Genomic DNA, 18671 nt, shown 5'->3' on the forward strand with positions numbered 1-18671 from the left:
AATGACAAATGAGCACTATAACTATTTATTGACCTCATTAGCTCATTATGGTATTTTCTAACATTAAACGACAGTCAAAAGATAAATGGGTTTTCTTTTTTTCTTTTCTCTAAAATATCCAATGCAGGTTGAAATCAACTTTTCTATTTTATTATCATGTATGTATGTGTGTGTTTGAACCCGATTTTACACCATCGGCCTAAGCGATCGAGGCCGTTGAGTAAGCATGGTTCTTAATCGTCGGATAAGAAAGTTAGGATAATTTGCTATTGCTAAGAGATAATATTATGGTTCTTAATCATAATAATTATCTTTTAATAAATTATCTTAATTTTCTTATGCAAAATCAATTGTATAGATTCCTGGACACTTCACGTGGCTTAACATGGATCTACAAGTCGAAGATAATGGTGAATAGGAAACCTAATAAGGTTAGGTGATGGATGCAGCTTGATATCTAGTTAGTTGCACAGTTCCATATTTGAATGGATTTGCATGCAGAACCACGTGGAATAATAGGATAAAGGAAAATCATGGTCTTAGATAATGATGACGCAAGGAACCTAAGTAGGCTAGCCCCTTTTCTATGATGTTTTGATGATCAGATAAAGCATGGCTACTGATGGGTTTTTATGAGAAGCCTAGGTGGGCTACAAATGTGATGTGATAAGCCTAGATGGACTTTTATTAGGTTTGAAAAGTCTTGGAACAAATCCCACGACTCAGTTTGAAGGATATGCCCTGGTTTCTGATGCGGATCAAATTTAGGAATTAGAGTTGCAATTAAACTCTGCAACATTATCTGATCGTGCAAAGCAAGTACTTCAGTCTTATAAATACAGATGCAATGGCAACGGAAAAAGGGAGCTCCCAAATTCAACACACAACTGCCCTGCGCAAACCTCTCAAAGATCTTTAGATTTTTTTTTATTTTCTTTTTCCGCTGACACACCTTCAATTTGGATAAACATCACTGTGAAGGCAATCGGCGAACATCTTCAGTTTGGATAAACAACACTGTTGCCGTAGAATCAACCTTCAGTTTGGATAAACAGCACTGCGTCGAGGCCAACTGGTTATCTATCCAAGTCTCAGTCGAGAAGGATTTTTGAATCCTTATTGACAGAGGTCATCTCATTAGCCTTCTCGGCGAAGTGATGTGTTATCAGGTTATTACATTCGGCACCCTGAAAGCCGAATTTGATATTGAACTTTGCAGAACCAGTAGCCTTGTCTTTAGGCTCGAGAATCCAAAGGTCGAGATTTGTTCCTTCCTCGGCCGTAGTCGCAAGATAAAGAAGTCAGCAACGCACTTAACGCAACATCAACAAATTTTACTCCTCGGCCGAGCTTGGCCGACGAGTTGGCACACCCCGCATTCAACTGAATGACGTAGTTAGCTTATTAGTTACTCGGCCTGCACGACACGTAGGTTTTGTAAATTTTAAGATCAACAGTGTGTTAATAATATATAGCTGTTACAGACACTTTAAAAAAGTCCATGCATTTTTTCAACTAAAATTTATCTTTTTTTTTTTTCGGGTTGACAACAAGGTATAAGCCCGAAAGAAAATGAAAGATTACATAAAAATATCACAAGGCCACGAGACCCTATTTATATCTGCAACTAGTAATTGACGATAAGAGGATGAGCTTGCTAAAAAAAGACCGAACCCAAACTACATGACAAACCCAAACAAACCAAATCAACAACAACAAAATTCTTTTCATAAAAGTAAGTAATGATGACTTATTTGAAGCGCCAATAACCCAAAATATTATTAGAAATGTAAGAAAATTATATAATTAGTGTCCAATTATTTTTTCTTTAAGAGGTCCAACATAGATTGTTATAGAACACACAAAATTTTATTAATTTTATTTCATTTACTTTTAATTCACACATTTTTCATAAACGAGTATTATATGCCTGATTCTGACTTCATTTAATTCTCTCTTTTTTTTTTAAAAATTTATTTTGACTGACAGCGTTAGTTGTTTAGAAAGTTTAATGTTTGGGAAAAGAAAATCGGTGGAGATTGAACCGACATCACAATGCATAAGCATTATTGCTTTGCGTCATTACGAAAAAAACGTTATCTACATTATTAAGGAATCACTACTATATTTAGCAATAAAATATACAAATTGGTACCTTTTTTTACCAAGTAATAATCATGAATGTGTACGAAAGAGCTCAATTGATATTTTTTTGCCCGGGTTTTACCCAAGTGTCTACCCTTCTGGCTGGCGACTATTCTTTTGATTCTTCTTCTATCAGTGTTTGCGCTAAGTGAAAACAAATTGTGAAAAGTGGTAATGATACTTAAAGTAGTAGTGTTTGTCATTTTCTACCGACTCTGGGTCACAAGTGTGACAATAATGATACTTAAAATTGCAGTATCGTGCTAAAGAGCAATGCAACACACTATGTAAAAAAGTGCATGCACTTACTTTGACGCGTAACGAAGAAAAACCGCCATTGTTTAGGTGAAGAACTTGAATGAGGATCATCTCCGGTCATCTTTGTGGGGATTTCGGGGATCTTTCAATCATATCCGTTCATCGTACATCGTGTAGCCAGTTTTTATCAGGTATTATTTATATTTAATTTTAAATAAAAAGATTTAAAATAATTTATAGCTCCACAATGTATAATAACATATGTGATTGAAGAATCTTCGAAATCCTCACGAAGAAAATCTGAAGAGGATCCTCACTCGAAAAACTTGCAAACCGTAATTAGGTGTTTGCGTCAGCAATCAAATAATGAGAAGATGAGCTGGCAAAAGATCCTTAAAATGTGAAAAAGAAAGAAAAAGTTTAAAGACGCAAAGAATTCAGCTTTCGAATCATGTCAAGAAATCTTGTCATGAACACGTACCAAGAAAAGGGTCTTCCTTCTGTGGTATAGGAAAAATCTACATGTAACATGCATGAGCACATGGCTGCTTTTTATCCTTTTGTTTTTTCGGCTGAAAAATGCAAATTAGGGTTTGCACGAATTAGAGCTGAGGTAGCCCACCAGAGCAAGGGAGAGTGCACTGCAGGTTTAAATAGCCATTGAATGGTGCAGGCAAAGAGGGTCCGTCACCCAAAACTATATTCAGAGAGAGATCTTGGAAATCCAGCTCATTGTTGGGAAAAGAATGATGGGACCCCACGTGGAGAGGACTGGCATATATATATATATATAATGTGTGTGTGTGTGTGTGTGTGTATGTATAGTGCCAGGTCACGGACTTGTATAGTTCTATTCGTGAAAACTTAGAGGTTCTTCTCATAGCTGTCTCCCCCTCGTCCCTAACGCTGGCAACAAACTAGATTATTACTTCTTCTGCCCCACTCTCTCTCTTGCTCATTGTGCGTGCGTGCGTGCTCTGTGTTCTCTGTGGTCATGGGCCTCACCATCAAAAAGTCCCTTGCAATACGTGATATACATGTATAGCTATTTACTTGACAGATTTCTTAATATTGAAGAAGAAATTTGAATTAGGGACCTTAAGGATAAATATTCTTAATCAACTCACTGAGGTATGAACTCCTCACTTTGCTTAATAGTGTTATCTTGACCATGTATTTTTGGTGTGGTGGTACTTTTCTGTCGAAATTGGAAGTGTTCCAAATTCAAATTGCATATTAATCAAAAGAAGAATAACATAATTTTGACACACTCTTATTATTATTTATTTTTATATTGTAAGACTGTTAATTTAGATTACATATTCATTAAGAATCACCCCATAGTTTGCAATGAGTACATGGCTGTCATATTTACTAGTCCAAACTCATAGTTCTGACAATGAACTCATCTTATGTTGTCAAACAACAACAAAAGAACATTTCAAATATTTAAAACAATTTTTTCGTTGCTTGGCAACATAAAATATTTGTAAAATTAGGAATTTAGACTATTAATAATTTAATTTTAAAATCGATGTTTTGTTCAATTTCATAACATTGAAAAAGAACATTACCCTATCCACTATACAGTCGTTGTCCCAAGCTTTTATAAGGGTTGGTAGCATCCCCTCCTATTTAAAGCTTAAAAAATAACCAATAAAGTTTGATAAAAGAAAATTGATGCCAAGCCTTACAAGTTTACAACATGGAAATCAAGAAAATGAGTTGGAACCTCTCTACTCACTAATGCATAATTAAGTTGCTTTTTGTTTATCACAAGTTACTTTTTCAATTATGGTTTTAAACGATTAATTACAATTTTTTTTTCTTTCTTCAGAACGATTAATTGTATAGAATCTAGTCTGACTGTATATATAATTCAGAATCATAGTGCAACAATATAAACCTAATTTATATGATAACATTACACTGCATACCTCATAGAATTAATTAATCAAAGCTTTACGACGTGGAAATCAGGATCATGTAATCCCAAGTTGGAATGTTTATGAATCCTTCAAAAGAGACCTTATGGCTCGCATGTCCATTAGCTTATGAACAAGATAATGATCTTCCATTTGCGCGCGCGCGCGCACACACACTCTAATGCAAAAAAGAGCATGAACCTTTTGTTTAATTAAAAATTATTGACAGGGATTGGGATTGGGATAGATTTTGATTTTACTTGGCAAGCTAGCTAGCTGCCGCCCATAGCTTGCAATGCACATGATTTTTTATCTGAAGCCATTGGTCATGTAGTCCTAGCACCACAACAGTTTGGGTCTTTTACAACTTGGCAAATACGACATACAGTACTGATATATCGTAAATAATATCATTCACGACATTCATAAAGTTCATGTCGTAATACTTGTGCATAATCTCACATTCACAGCAGTGCTTTTGTGCAAGTCGTTAAACATAAATATTTACGGCTTAAGCGTTGTGTGTCGTATTTGATAATTTATACGACACACTTTCCTTCTCTTTTAAGGCTTCACGTTATGTCGTAATGTGAAATTTTCATATATTTGTGTCCCTACCTTTTATGACATGAATGACACGTCGTAAATAATGACTCTAACTTTGGAAAATTATTATGTTATAAACAACCCAAAATTTTCTAGTCAATCAATAGACAATTTGGCGCTGAATTTATTTTTTAGTTCCCGCCGAAATTTTCTCAACCCACATTTTATTATTTTTTATTAAACCAATTCATGTGTTTTGGAGTGCCCAGCACCATTAGACTTGTTTCAATTTCCCAATGCTCAAAAAGGAGCTTTTTGGCTTTTTGGCTTGATTCTCCTTTCTTTCTCCAGAGTCCCCAACTTCAACGACTCGTCAAGCTCCCCGGCCGGCCATGGTGATTTCCTAATCCAACACATCTCTCTTTTTTCACTTGTTTATTCTTTTTAGAAAATGCAATTTCAATATTTTTCTTGAAACTTTTGTATTTTTAACCATTTGGTTTTACCCTTTTCAATGATATAAATGTTGAGTTTGTAATTATGAAAAAGGATGTAGATTTCAATCTTTTGTCTGGTGCTATGTATGCATTTATGAGTATTTGAAGGAAGATGGCTTGAATGAAGGTGTTGTGACGTTGCATATGACTGATGCTGCATATGGAGTCTACTACCAAGGTGACCTCTAGGGTGAATCTCTAGGGTAAGGCTCATTGTAATCTTTAGGGTAAGGGTATGTAAATCACCTTTCCCTTGATTTAAGGGAGGAGACTGATTGGGGTAATGTCATTGTGTAAGGTTTAGATTAGGTAGGCAACATGCCTTCTTCTTTCTTGTCGGCTGCTTGCTGTAGCCATCCTTCCCATCTCTTTTCCCTATCTCTTCTCATATATACCCGGACTCTCTCTTGTACAAAAAATACATGAAATATACATTGAAACTTAAAAAACCAGAAAATCTACATGGTATCAGAGCAGGTTTTGTAACCTGCCTTTGGCCTTTTTTTTTTGCTACATCTTTCCTTCCATCTTAAGCCATGGCTAAAGAAGATTCAGTAAACATAGAGGGTGACATCTCGCATACTTTTCCTTCAAATTTCTTAGCCGTCAAGGTTAACACCAATCAACGTTTGTGTTCAGTTCTCTTGAACGAGTTTAATTATCTCCCCTGGTCTCGAGCTATGTCTCTTACTCTCGGAGACAAAGGGAAATTAGGGTTTGTAAATGGAAGTGTGGAAGCTCCAGACATCTTTTCCTCGACATATGGTGCATGGCTTTGCAAGGATCAACTTCTCATGTCTTTGTTGCTCAACACCATGGAGAAACATGTTGCTGAGATTTTTAGCTACTACAATTCTTCATGTGAGCTTTGGAAAGCGTTGCAGGATATGTATGGAAATCAAAACAACTATGCACGTGTCTTTCAACTTAAGAAGGACATTGCCAATGCCCAATAAGAAGGGAAATGTGATTTACATACCCTTACCCTAAAGAATACAATGAGCCTTACCCTAGAGATTTACCCTAAGGGTCACCTTGGTGGTAGACTCCATATGCAGCATCAGTACATGTAGCATCAGCACATGCAGCATATGCATCATCAATACATGCAGCAGATGTAGCATCAGTTATATGTAGCCTCACAACAAAAGGTGAAATGGTGAAATTTCTCTACTTGCTGCCTTTTATTAAGTTTTAGTAGGGGCAAGAAGGCCAGAGTTATATGAGGGTGTTTGGTTCTTGCTGTAATTTGTGTGGTCTGGACGAAAAGAAATAAAGGGCTTTTAAAGGTATGGTGGAGTAGGGGCTGAGGAGCTATGAGATAACTTGACGAGGAGTCTATGATGTTGTAGGGTTGCTAATTTTTCAAATTTTAGGACGGTTTTGTTTCCTTCATGCATTTCTGTTTTCCTTTAGTGGTCTTCTTGACCACTTTTTCATTGGTTGTTTTATTGTCTTTGTTGCAAGAAAATTGTTTTATTGTCTTTGTTGCAAGAAAATTGTTTTATTGTCTTTGTTGCAACCAGAAGATGATCAGAATCCGGGAGAAAAGTAGTTTATTGGCACGACAATTCCGTGCACTTACAAGTTATGAATCTTTTTGATTTTTAATGCAACATTATTAGTAATTTTGTTAGTTTTCATACTTGTTTTCTACGTGGGATCATTATAAAGTATTTGATTACTGTTGGGTTGTTCATTTACAAGTGTGTATATTTTCGAAAAAGTATAAAACGACCGATAACATATATGATTGATGATTTATTTATGTAATCCATTTGAATGTTGATATTGTGATTTGTGATAACCAAGGAAAACTAAAGAAGAAGAATTTGAATGCATCAATTTCAAATTACCTTTGGAGGAAAAAGAGATTACAATTCATTTGGTTAGGAGTTAGGACTTAGGTCTAAATCTTGTAGATTTTAGATGCATTTGTTGATGTGACAAAGTTTTGCATCTTTCATGTCCTCACTCCTTAAGACTTGACAGTTGGATGATACAAGTTGGATATTGGATGACAAGTTAGGGAAGATTTGATATGTTTTACAAATAGTTGTGGTTTATTCTGAGAGTATATAATCTCTTAAAGCACTGCTTATTTGGCTATTGGAGGTTTGATAATATGCCTGCATCGTTGCTTATTTAGCTTATCAAGGTTTCATCACTGTCAATGCATGCCTAGAAATTCAGGTATAACAAATTATGTAAATGAGCAGTCATTTATTTTCATTATTGTAATCGATGGCTTATTTTGTGTCTTGTCCTTGATTATGCTAAGTTTCTGTATATGTTTTAGTAGCTACTATGTTGACTGCTAGAACTAGAGAACTCGACAATGTAGAATGTAGAGATTAATTGGTGTACAATGGATAAAGAATGGGTATACTTTCCAAGGTGAGTTTAATGGGCATACAAAGCAACTCAAGCCTGATAATGTGAGTTTGGTACAATGGCGGAGTTTCGTTAAGAAACACTTAGGTTCAAAATATAAGGTAACAATATTTATTTTCTTTTATTCAAATATATCCATTCTATTTTCAGTACTTCAAATCCATAACAATTATATCGAATAAATTTTGGATATATAGGAGATAAGTGAGAGATTCAAGAAAATGAGGGCAAAGCAAACTATGCTACACACAATGAGTCGCAAAGGCTATGCTTGCCTTGAAGATGAGATGGTAAACTACAATTTTTATTTCTGTTAGTCATATTTTACTTTTGTAGATTTTCTGGTTTAAAGTTTTAATGTATATTTCATGTATGTTTGTACAAGAGTGAGTCCGGGTATATATGAGAAAAGAGATGGAAAAGAGATGGGAATGATGGCTGTAGCAAGTAGCCGACAAGAAAGAAGAAGGCATGTTGCCTACCTAATCTAAACCTTACACTAGGGGTGGGCACGGGTCGGGTCCACGGTTCCTTTGCTTTTTTTCTTTTTTTTTTTTCTTTTTTGGGATACAATTCAATCGATTTGAATTTGATACAATCAAGCCAGCATTGACAATAACAATCAAATGGGCATGTCAAGATCTATCAATAACTATCATAAATAAGCAATTAAATACAAACAAAACCAGAAAAAAATTCAATTGAGATTAAGGTATCCATCCATGGCCACACCCTTTCTTCGTATTCTTCTGCAACTCAATAACACCGCCCGAACCACCGCCACACAATGCTGTCTCCACCCATGCCACCTCACCATTAGATCTAAACCCACCTAACCCAGTTCCAAATAGCCACCCACAATGAGATTCGACGCTGCCCAACTTAGATCTGCCTCTTCTCCTGCTCAAATTCGATTTAATTCAACAGAAGTTTCAAACCCAGTCGATTCAAATTCAATTCAATAAAAGATTTGAAATTGAAATATTACAGAGGTTAAGGTTCAAGAACCCAACAAAATCCCTAAATCTAGAAACCTTAATTTAATTTTCAATCCTTAATCCCTAAAATGTAATACCTTAAAACTGAAGAGGACGAATGAGATGTCATGCGCTGCAGATATGGGTCTAAGTCAGACGGATGAGACGTCGTTTCAAGTTGTTTGACTTCGTCCGTCCCTTTGAGTTCGTCAGAGAGAGAGAGAAACTGATTTCCAGAGAGTGAGTCAGGAGAGATTGAGGCCAATGATGATGGTAGCGGACGGTAGGAGGCTGAGAGCGAGTTAGGAGAGATGGAGGTTTGACGATGATGGTGGTGGGGTACGGAGCTAGGACGGTGGAAAGCTGGGAACGGGTTAGGAGGAGGTCTTGAGGTATGAGAGAAATGAAAGAAGTTGGGGAGGAGAGATCGAGAAGACTAGGGATGAGGAAAAGAAACGGGCTGGGCTGGGGGCCTGTTCCTTCCTATTTCAAGACCCACCCCGCCCCGATAATTTCATATACCCGAATTGCCCTGCCCCGTTTTATGTTTAGAAAATTTAGACCAGCCCCGAACCTGAATTACCTGCCCCTACCTGCGGTTCCTGTACCCGTTTGGCCACCCCTACCTTACACAAAGACATTACCCCAACCAGTCTCCTCCCTTAAATCAAGGGAAATGTGATTTACATACCTTTACCCTAAAGATTACAATGAGCCTTACCTTAGAGATTTACCCTAGGGGTCACCTTGGTAGTAGACTCCATATGCAGCATCACAACAACTTTTTAACATAATTGTGAGTGGTGCTGCTGTATGAAGACTATGATCTAATAGTCTTTGTTAGTGGTTTTTTTTTTTTTTTTTTTTTTTTTTTTGGTAATTTTTAAATTTCTAATGATGTAGATAAAAGAAAGTGAAACACCTGATGCAATAACAAGGGGAGATGTTGGATTCGTGGGCACACAAGGAAATCTGGTGAATTTTTAAACGAAGAGGTTGAAACTGTAGCGGTAATGAATGGAACAATTTATACTCATTTGTATTAGTATTATAGTCTTTATTTTATAAGTTAACATTTTGCTTTTTCATCGTAGAAAAAAAATACAAGAAGCAAATAAGAATGTAACAAATGTTGATAAAAACCCTGTTAAGAATGATGCTCTTGCCAAAGCGCATGGACCCGAACGTAGACGTAGAGTAAGGGGACTTGGGTTTGGTGCAACACCTTCACAAGTGAGTGTTCAAACATATAATCGTCAGAGAGTTATTATGCTGGAAAAAGAGTTCGAAGATTTGAAAAATATTGTCCATTCCCTACTAGTTAGACGGATGGGGAAAAATGCTAACTCGGTTAGTACATTTTTCGTACACTTTATTATTATTATTAAATATTAAATTAGCATCAAACTCATAAATTATGGTCTACTTTAATGGCAGTCTCCTTGTGTTAGCACAAATCATCAAGGATCTGGAAGCTTACCAAATGATTCAGCTAATCACCATCCTAATTTAGCAAACCATCATGCTACTTCTTCCAAGCCTTAAGCTAAATCTTCCAACCTTGATGCCTCTTCTGGTAATCTAAATCATAATTCTCCCAAACCTTAAGGGACTAAGTGCAAATTACTAAATTGGACAGGGAATAGAGAAGTTGTTGCACTTGCTGAAATTGCATCCACAAATCCTCAAGATTTGGTGCATTTTGTGCCACTTGGACCAAATCATTGGAAAGTTTGGGTCCTTTAGATACTTGTATCTAGGATAAACTTACCTTGACCAACATGTGAGTTTTTTCTTCTTGACGATGCACTCCTTAGTACAATTGCATGGCCAATCGAATCTATCTCCTTTGACTAGCTCTTGATTAAAAAGTACTAATTTTGGTTGTGATGGTTCACTAAATTTATATCAATTTCTACTTTAGTTATTTCTTGGTTTTTTCTCACTTACTAGCTATATATATATTTTGGTCCTACAGATTTGAGAATTAGCTCAACGCTTCCTTCTTGGTATGGTGCTCTTTTGTGATGAAATTGGTTGCTCCATGAACATGGATGGTGTGCTTGGGATGTTGCTTTTTGGTATGATGTTGCCTTATATTTTGGTCCTACATATTTGAGAATTAGCTCAAAGCTTCCTTCTCGGTATAGTGCTCTTTTGTGATGAAATTGGTTGCTCCATGAACATGGATGGTGTGCTTGGGATGTTGCTTTTTGGTATGATGTTGCCTTATATTTTGGTCCTATAGATTTGAGAATTTGCTCAACACTTCCTTCTTGGTATGGTGCTCTTTTGTGATGAAATTGGTTGCTCCATGAACATGGAGATGGAGGGTGTGCTTGGGATATTGCTTTTTGGTATGATGTTGCCTTATGGTCATCATTAGTTTCCTCTGTTAGCTTTAGGATGTGCATAAGTTGTAAGAGGAACAAAACAACTAAGGTTTTTTTTGTAAACTTCCAATTGTAAAGTAATTGACAATTTTTACTAATTAATCTAAGTATTTAGAGTTTAATGCGTTTACGATGATTATTGTTATCTTTCTATTGTACTCCTTACAATATTGATTTAGATGTTATGAAATGAGGTCCATCTAAAATGAATTGTTAAAAATAAAAATAAAAATAAATGTAAACTACGGCATGCAAAATCAGCCGTAATTGTTGATGGTAGTCTTCTTTTACGATGTACGCCATATGTCGTAATTGCCTTCACAGTATTACGACACTTAATAAATGCCGTATCAAATATAAATTACGGCACACAGGTATGCTGTAATTACTTTTGCAGCATTACAATACTCCATTAACGCCATATCTAATACCAATTAAGGCGTGCAAGGCACGCCTTAAAGAGCATTTACGACATGTTTTGCTAAATTATTCATGGCTATTAGTGAACATCGTATTTGACAAAACATCTTTTACGACATGGGCTTTTACTGCTTGGGGCTTACGGCACCCTTTGTGCGCTGCAAAAGACCAATTATGTTGTAGTGTAGCTACTGTTTGTTTTCAGTTCTTTTCTTGTTTGGAAGTTGGCTTTATAAACAGCTTATGATTAGACAGTTAAGAACATGGGGTCATGTGGGAATATTTGATTTAGCATTTTGAAGCAGTTGATCAATCTTAAAATAAAGATCAAATCTTAATCTTTGTGAAGCTAAAATTAGCTGTTCTTTTGACCATAAACCAGCTAATGTAACATAAAGCAGAAGAACATGTGCAGAGTAAAACAAAATTGGTGATCTTGGAGAAAACCAATTGTCAATTTTCCACATACCAAGAATTGTGGTCCATTGCTTAAACCAAAAAAAATAAAAAAAATAGAGAGATCAAAAGAACTACGACATTCAGTGTTTGATTGAATTTTAATTTTTTTTTCATCAAATTATGAAGATTAAGATTAATTTGCGAAAATTTTAAAATTTAAGATTGATCAAGTCTTAATAAATAATTAAGATCGATCAGTTCCTAGTATGTTTGTAATTTAAACTAAATAACTAAGATTGGTTGATTTACAAAAAAATGAATTTAGTCTAAACCTTAAACCCTCTATATATGACAAGAAAATTTAAAACCCTACACTTTAAAGTCTAAACCATTATGAGTTATTGACACACATTAATTAGTATTATTACATTATTTGGTGAACAAATTTAGTTAGTTGTAGTTTGTAAAATACATCCACTGAATCATTTGTCGATACAAAGTGGCAACTCGATGATGATCGAATGGTCTAATGGCCTAGCTAGCAGACCCACAATGAGTACAAATGTTGAGGGCATCTCATACCCACACCTTGTATCAATTATGTAAACAAAAGAAAGCTAACTGATTACAGATAACAACACATTATATTTGCTTTTTGGGTCTACTTGAACTTAATTATCAATATCTTTGGGCCAATATTTAAGACTGTTTTTAATACAAATGATATATTTATACAAAAGGTGGACGACTTAAATTAAGCCACACAATGTATTAGCCGGCCATTGACAAGAATTGAACTAAAAATCTATCATATACAAGTGAAAAGGAATTTATACTATTAAGGGTGTGTTTACTTAATTACGCAGTATGAGAATATGAAAGACTGAGGGATTAAAAGGAATGTGGATGTGAAAGTTGGTATAGGTAACAACCCCTTATGTTAATGAGATAGTTTCGTTATGTATCACATACCCAAAATTGGTATAGGTAACAACCCCTTATGTTAATGGGACCCACATAAATACATTCCCTAGGTAAACATGCCCTAAACCACAGTGCTAAGTGGAAAATAATCAAGATTATCAAGAGCTAAAAAGCCCAACATGGAGAAGAACACAAAGTATAGGAAGTAAATTACAGAGAAAAAAAAAATTGTAGCAGTGGGATTATAATTTGGTTGGAGGGTGGGAGGGTTTATTAATGCAGAGACAGAGAGGACACACTTAGTGCATCAGTCACCCAGAGCTGTCATTCGGTATTACAAAGCCACACCCTCCCTCCCTCCCTCTCCTAATTCACAGCCAGCAAATCAGAGTTTGATTGCAGCTGTCGGATTCTCTCTCTCTCTCTCTCTCTCTCTCTCTCTCTCTCTCACACACACACACACACACACACACAACCAACTTCTCCATTTCAAACTACCCATCAAATATTTGACAGCAATACAACCAACAAAAGCAAACATTTTAAACCAATCCAAAACCCTTTTAATTTTCCATGTGTATTCAATGATTTTCTTTCTGTAAAAATTGAAAATATGGAATAAATATTTGGAGATGGAGACACATATAGAGCTAGTAGAGGAGCAAAGAAGATCAACAAAAATATGAGGTGGAAGATACTAACAGTGCTCTTCTTAGTCAAACATTCTTTGACTATATGAGTTCATCCAGCTGCAAAAACAAGTTAAAAGATCATCTTATTACAGAAGCAGAAGCTGTGAGATTTTGATGATTTAGATGCCATGGCGCATTCACATTATCGATCGCAGTTCGGAGACACAACGTTTACAAAAGTGTTTGTCGGAGGCTTAGCTTGGGAGACACCAACTGATGAAATGCGCAGATATTTTGAGCAGTTTGGGGAGATTCTTGAAGCTGTTATTATTGACGACAAAAATACTAGAAAATCTAAAGGCTACGGATTCGTAAGTCTAATGTTGATGCGTATATATTGTGTTCGAAGATCGCTGTGTATTCTTTCCTTTTTCTTGTTTCTGAATTAGGGTTTTAATAATTATATGAGTAGGTGACATTTCGTGATCCTGAATCCGCAAGGAGGGCTTGCGCTAATCCAAACCCGGTGATCGGCGGAAGAAGAGCAAATTGTAACATTGCTTCACTGGGACGTCCAAGACCTTCTCCCCCGAGAGGTACATTGTGCATTTCGGCTCATGAATTTGAGCTCGTATGTTCGATTCTCATCTCCTTGATTATTGCTCTATGAAAACAAAGTGATCGATGACAAGTAGTAAATTTTGCTAGAAATTTGATAAAATACTTAATTTGGAGATACATTTTTATGGTTCATACAGGAAGAAACCAAGGCGCCACTCCATACCAGGGAAATGCACCACAGGCTACACAGTCCTACCGCGGAGTGCCCCCTTTACCGCCACCACTACCGCCATCGGCTCCTATAATATATCCATCTTACAGGTAATTAGTGTTGCATGTTTTTTTTTGGCTGTGTTAAAAGAGAAATGGTCCATGCATTGAAATAAAAAAGTGAGTAGCTAGACAGACGTTGTGTCGGTATATTTTTAATGTTACATTAAATATTATCTGGCTACAGTTGCATAAGGACAACCCTTCAACCATATAGTTTATGGTACATTGACGATATTAACCAAAATTATCCACAAGTGATTTTTGTGAAAAAGAAAATTGATTTCGAGACCTCGGATATAAAAAAGAATGACTTAACTAACTACTAGAGATTAATTGTTGAAAATTACATTGTATTATCTTTGCAAAATTGTTTTGTTGAAATCTTCAGCAAAGTAATTCAAACAATTTACGTTTGACTTTTAGATGGAAAAAGAAGGGTAAGAGAAGGGTTAAGCAATGTCGTAGTCATGGTGGTCCTCAGTTAATCACGTTTGACTTTTAGATGGAAAAAGAAAGGTAAGAGAAGGGTTAAGCAATGTCGTAGTCATGGTGGTCCTCAGTTAATTACTTTAGTGCACAAATTTAGAGACCCCCCTTTTTGCTGTATGTTTTTTTTTTTTTTTTTTTGTATTTATATTGTAAGATTAATGGAAAGACAATTGGGGATGATGACACATATAATATTGCTTACACATACATTCTTGATCTGTTCTCGTGGTGAATCTTTGTCATGATCAGTCAAGTTTAGGGGGTGATCGTGCTTCCTAAGTCTTTTGTGTTTTCGAATTTTTGTAGAATCTATTTATGTGGCACCCAAAATCGGTTGATAGGGATTCACTTCACTAGCAAAACTAAGGTAGAGATTGTATTAATTAGGTTACTTCTGATTCACTTGAACTCAATTTATTAATTCTTGTTAGTAGATTTTGTCATTTTCGAATTATGTAACTATCACATTTAAGAACATATACGTATAATTAGAAAGAAAGATTTGGGATAAATAGGTAACTAGGGTGATGGGTATAAGTAAGCTAAGTTTAGTGCTTGAAACCCTTCGATGTAGAAAAAACAAAAAGGTTTTTCTATGGCACCCTATTGACAGTCTCATTCTAAGCAAGTTTTTGCTCATCCTAACTCATCAATCTCATTGAATAATGATTTGCAGCTACCCAACCTACACTCCTGCAGATTATGGGCACCATCAAGTGAGTTTCTCTCTCTCTCTCTCTCTCTCTCTCTCTCTCTCTACATTTGCAACAATTTGATCACATTATTGAATGGTTGCAATAATATTGCAGCATGCTATGTACAACCCACAAGTGCATCAACAACCTCAGTACTACCCTCAAGTGTATGGATCATCACCATCTTCACTAATGGGCACTCCATATTACTATCATGGCTATTCTTTTCAATCTCCAAGTCCAAGGGGAACATTTTCTTCACCCCAGGCGCATCGTATGCTCGCCCCCTCCTATCTCTACTATCCTACGCACAACATGGAGCCCTCCTCCAGCTCCTATCCTAATCCTCCACTCCTACCACCACCCCCCACCTCAAGGCATAATCCTCCTAATTTTACCTTTCCTTCACCTGGTAATTAACTAGTTTCTCTCCTTTTATTTATTTATATTGCATGCGAAGTGAAGGTATAATCCAAACTAAATTAGAGAAAATAACTATTATAACTTTGTTGATAAAACAAGTGGTAAATTGTCCTAGTAGTTAGGTTCTTTCATTTCAACTCACTACATTTCGGATTCAAACTTTCTCCTTCTCTCTTTTTCTTTTATCGTAGATTAGTGCAAATATCATTTGTAATAAAAGAAAATGGTTGTAGATAGCTAGAAACTAATCCCAATACATATATAGGAAGTTTTATTTAGGTTCCCTAGGGATTTGTCTATTTGGGGAGAGGACCTAGTGGGGCAAGGAGGGGAAGTGCAACCCATGTGAGTGAGCTGGCTGCTGCATGGCTTGTGTGATGACCAGAAGCAGAAGGTCAAATATTGGAAAGTCATGACAGAGAAGCATAGCAGAGTGTACATGTAAACTAACAGTGACTGCATGTAGCTTCAGCCTCAGAATTATGGTTCATTATTCTCAAGGTATGGTGGAGTCAAGTGGTTGTTTAGAGAGGTCCGGGCATGTTAGATACTGCCAATCATCAGTCAGGGAAATTAAGACGTGGGGGATAGGAGGGAAGCTAGGTTAATTTTACGAAGAAAAAAAAAATATCATCGTAAGTATATATACAATTATATATATACTTCAGGTGGTTTTTGAGTTTTTGGTAGCTCATAGTGAAAAATTAAAATGCAACTTTTTCGATGCGTTGTCTTTCCCAGAAAAAAAAAAAACATATAGATTTGATTTCTTTGTATTTTCCGTTTCTTAGCTTAAACTTTCAAGAACCAAAATTAGGGTTAGGGAAACCACCCCCCAATCCGACACCCCACCCCTACTATTGTGCCAATATATTTTTTAGTTTCGGCCTACACACAAAAGTTAAGGTCACTAATTAAAAAGAACATCAGATTAACATTATATTAAAAATTTTGGATGATTTTGTTGGTATCCAAATAAATCATCATACACCCAAGATTTATAGAAACACTAAAGACAATTTGTAGATAAAAGAGTGTGATATGACATATTTGATGTGGTTTAAATTTGTCTTTGGCGAGAGTAGAATTTAAAACTTCTCACTTATAAATGAAGAAGAATATCACTAGATCGTAGTACTATGTGACATATTTGGAATTTAAATAAAAATACTTAAATTTTTTTTTCATAATGAATATATAACAAATAAAAAGTTTCGGGCCCTTGGTGTTGGAGCCCTGGGAAATGACACCTAGCGCCTTTTTATACGTTGCTATACGTTTTGTAATTTACAACTAACTTTTTATACACTTACGTGTAATATTGTTATCTTGTCAGACGTATTATGTTGTTCATTATAACATCAATTATGTTGTATTGTTTAAAGTTTGATAACAAAATTTGTTTTGCAAAATAGTTACTATGTCATGTCATGCTGTTTTAATAAACGTTTTCTATATTACACACACACACACTATTTACATCTAGGGAATAAGAAAATAAATTTGTATTGAACTCGACTTGTTATTTATGATATTCGAACATAAATCTTCTCACTTATCAATAAAAAAAGCCTTAATGCTAAGTGATTTTTCTTGCCGATGTTCCAAAAATGCCGTGGATCGCTTGTGGTTAAGTGGTTGGAACATTTTTTAGTCATTTTTCATGGTGGCCATAGAGTTTGTAAGTGTCATAACCCCACTCTTTGAAACCCCACATATATAAGCACAGATTTTTCTGTCGGACGCTGTCTCATTTCATAAGACATCCATGACATGTCATGTTGAAGTTATGGACCATTCTAGCTAATATATATACTGACATACATCGTACAGTTTTTCTACTTAACGCCAACCCAATTTAGGGTTTAGTTTTAGGTTACAATAAGCAATCACCATGATCTTCTTACCTAGGCTTGATTAGGTTACCCTTCATCAGATAAAATTGTGTTTGCCTGTGTATACATACTTCCTATATATTAAAATGAGGGTGTGCTCATGGAAATATATGTATTGTTATTGTTGGTTTCAGATTCGCAGAATCCACAACATGCCTCAACAGAAACAGAACCTGGAGTTGTTACTTCAGAATGCACTCCAGATGCCTAAAGTACTCGTTGATAAATACATGATCTGATGAAAAACATTCAATTGTATAAACTTTATGATTAAAATTTATTATGTTCCTTATCACTCGATCCTTACGTTCTGTTGTCAGTCATTCGTAAGATTCTTTTTGGGTTGAAATCTGTAACATTAGGTGACTACTGCTTCAAGATTTCTTGTGTTCAACACAGATATTACAAGAAAGAGATGATCAACTAATCATTCACATTTTACTATCAACTATTTTCATTTACTTTGTTCATTTCAAGTGTACTGTTTCTCTAATAAATATATGAGGCAGCTCGGCAACCATAAGTTAGTGATTCTCTACTCTTCTTGTTGGTCATTCTCTACTCCTCTTGTGTAAAATGATAAGATAAAATTTAATGAGAAGAGTACTAAAGCTCATTGGAGGATGTCAATAACAATTCCCAAAAAGTAAGTAACAATATCCAAAATGTATGACAATAAGCAAGACTTCAAATAAATATAGTGATGACAACAAACAAAGAAAGACCTACTATGAGCCTACAAAGGAAAATCAGGTTGGAACTAGTTAGAACTCTCAAGTTTAGTGTCTCCCAAACTATTTACTAGTTAGAACTCTCTCAAATTCA

The 18671-nt window shown here is 35.6% G+C and overlaps 1 protein-coding gene across 1 annotated transcript; it reads left to right on the forward strand.

Moving 5' to 3' along the window:
• Positions 1-13683: 13683 nt before the first annotated feature.
• On the forward strand, positions 13684-18057 carry LOC137717277 (uncharacterized). Its single transcript, XM_068456586.1, has 6 exons — positions 13684-13881; positions 13983-14106; positions 14269-14392; positions 15510-15549; positions 15643-15940; positions 17981-18057. Exons 1-6 carry the CDS (start codon positions 13699-13701, stop codon positions 18055-18057), a joined length of 846 nt encoding a protein of 281 aa, XP_068312687.1. The 5' UTR covers positions 13684-13698.
• Positions 18058-18671: the final 614 nt, after the last annotated feature.

Source organism: Pyrus communis, chromosome 15 (assembly GCF_963583255.1).
Source record: "Pyrus communis chromosome 15, drPyrComm1.1, whole genome shotgun sequence".
NCBI classification, from domain to species: Eukaryota; Viridiplantae; Streptophyta; class Magnoliopsida; order Rosales; family Rosaceae; genus Pyrus; species Pyrus communis.

What these genes read in the sequence shown, in the direction of transcription:
- LOC137717277 (XM_068456586.1), top strand. Translation starts at nt 13,699, where the DNA reads ATGGCGCATTCACATTATCGATCGCAGTTCGGAGACACAACGTTTACA. An exon ending in ATAATATATCCATCTTACAG is followed by an intron (nt 14,393 to 15,509) that starts GTAATTAGTGTT and finishes AATGATTTGCAG; the next exon opens with CTACCCAACCTACACTCCTG. An exon ending in CAGATTATGGGCACCATCAA is followed by an intron (nt 15,550 to 15,642) that starts GTGAGTTTCTCT and finishes ATAATATTGCAG; the next exon opens with CATGCTATGTACAACCCACA.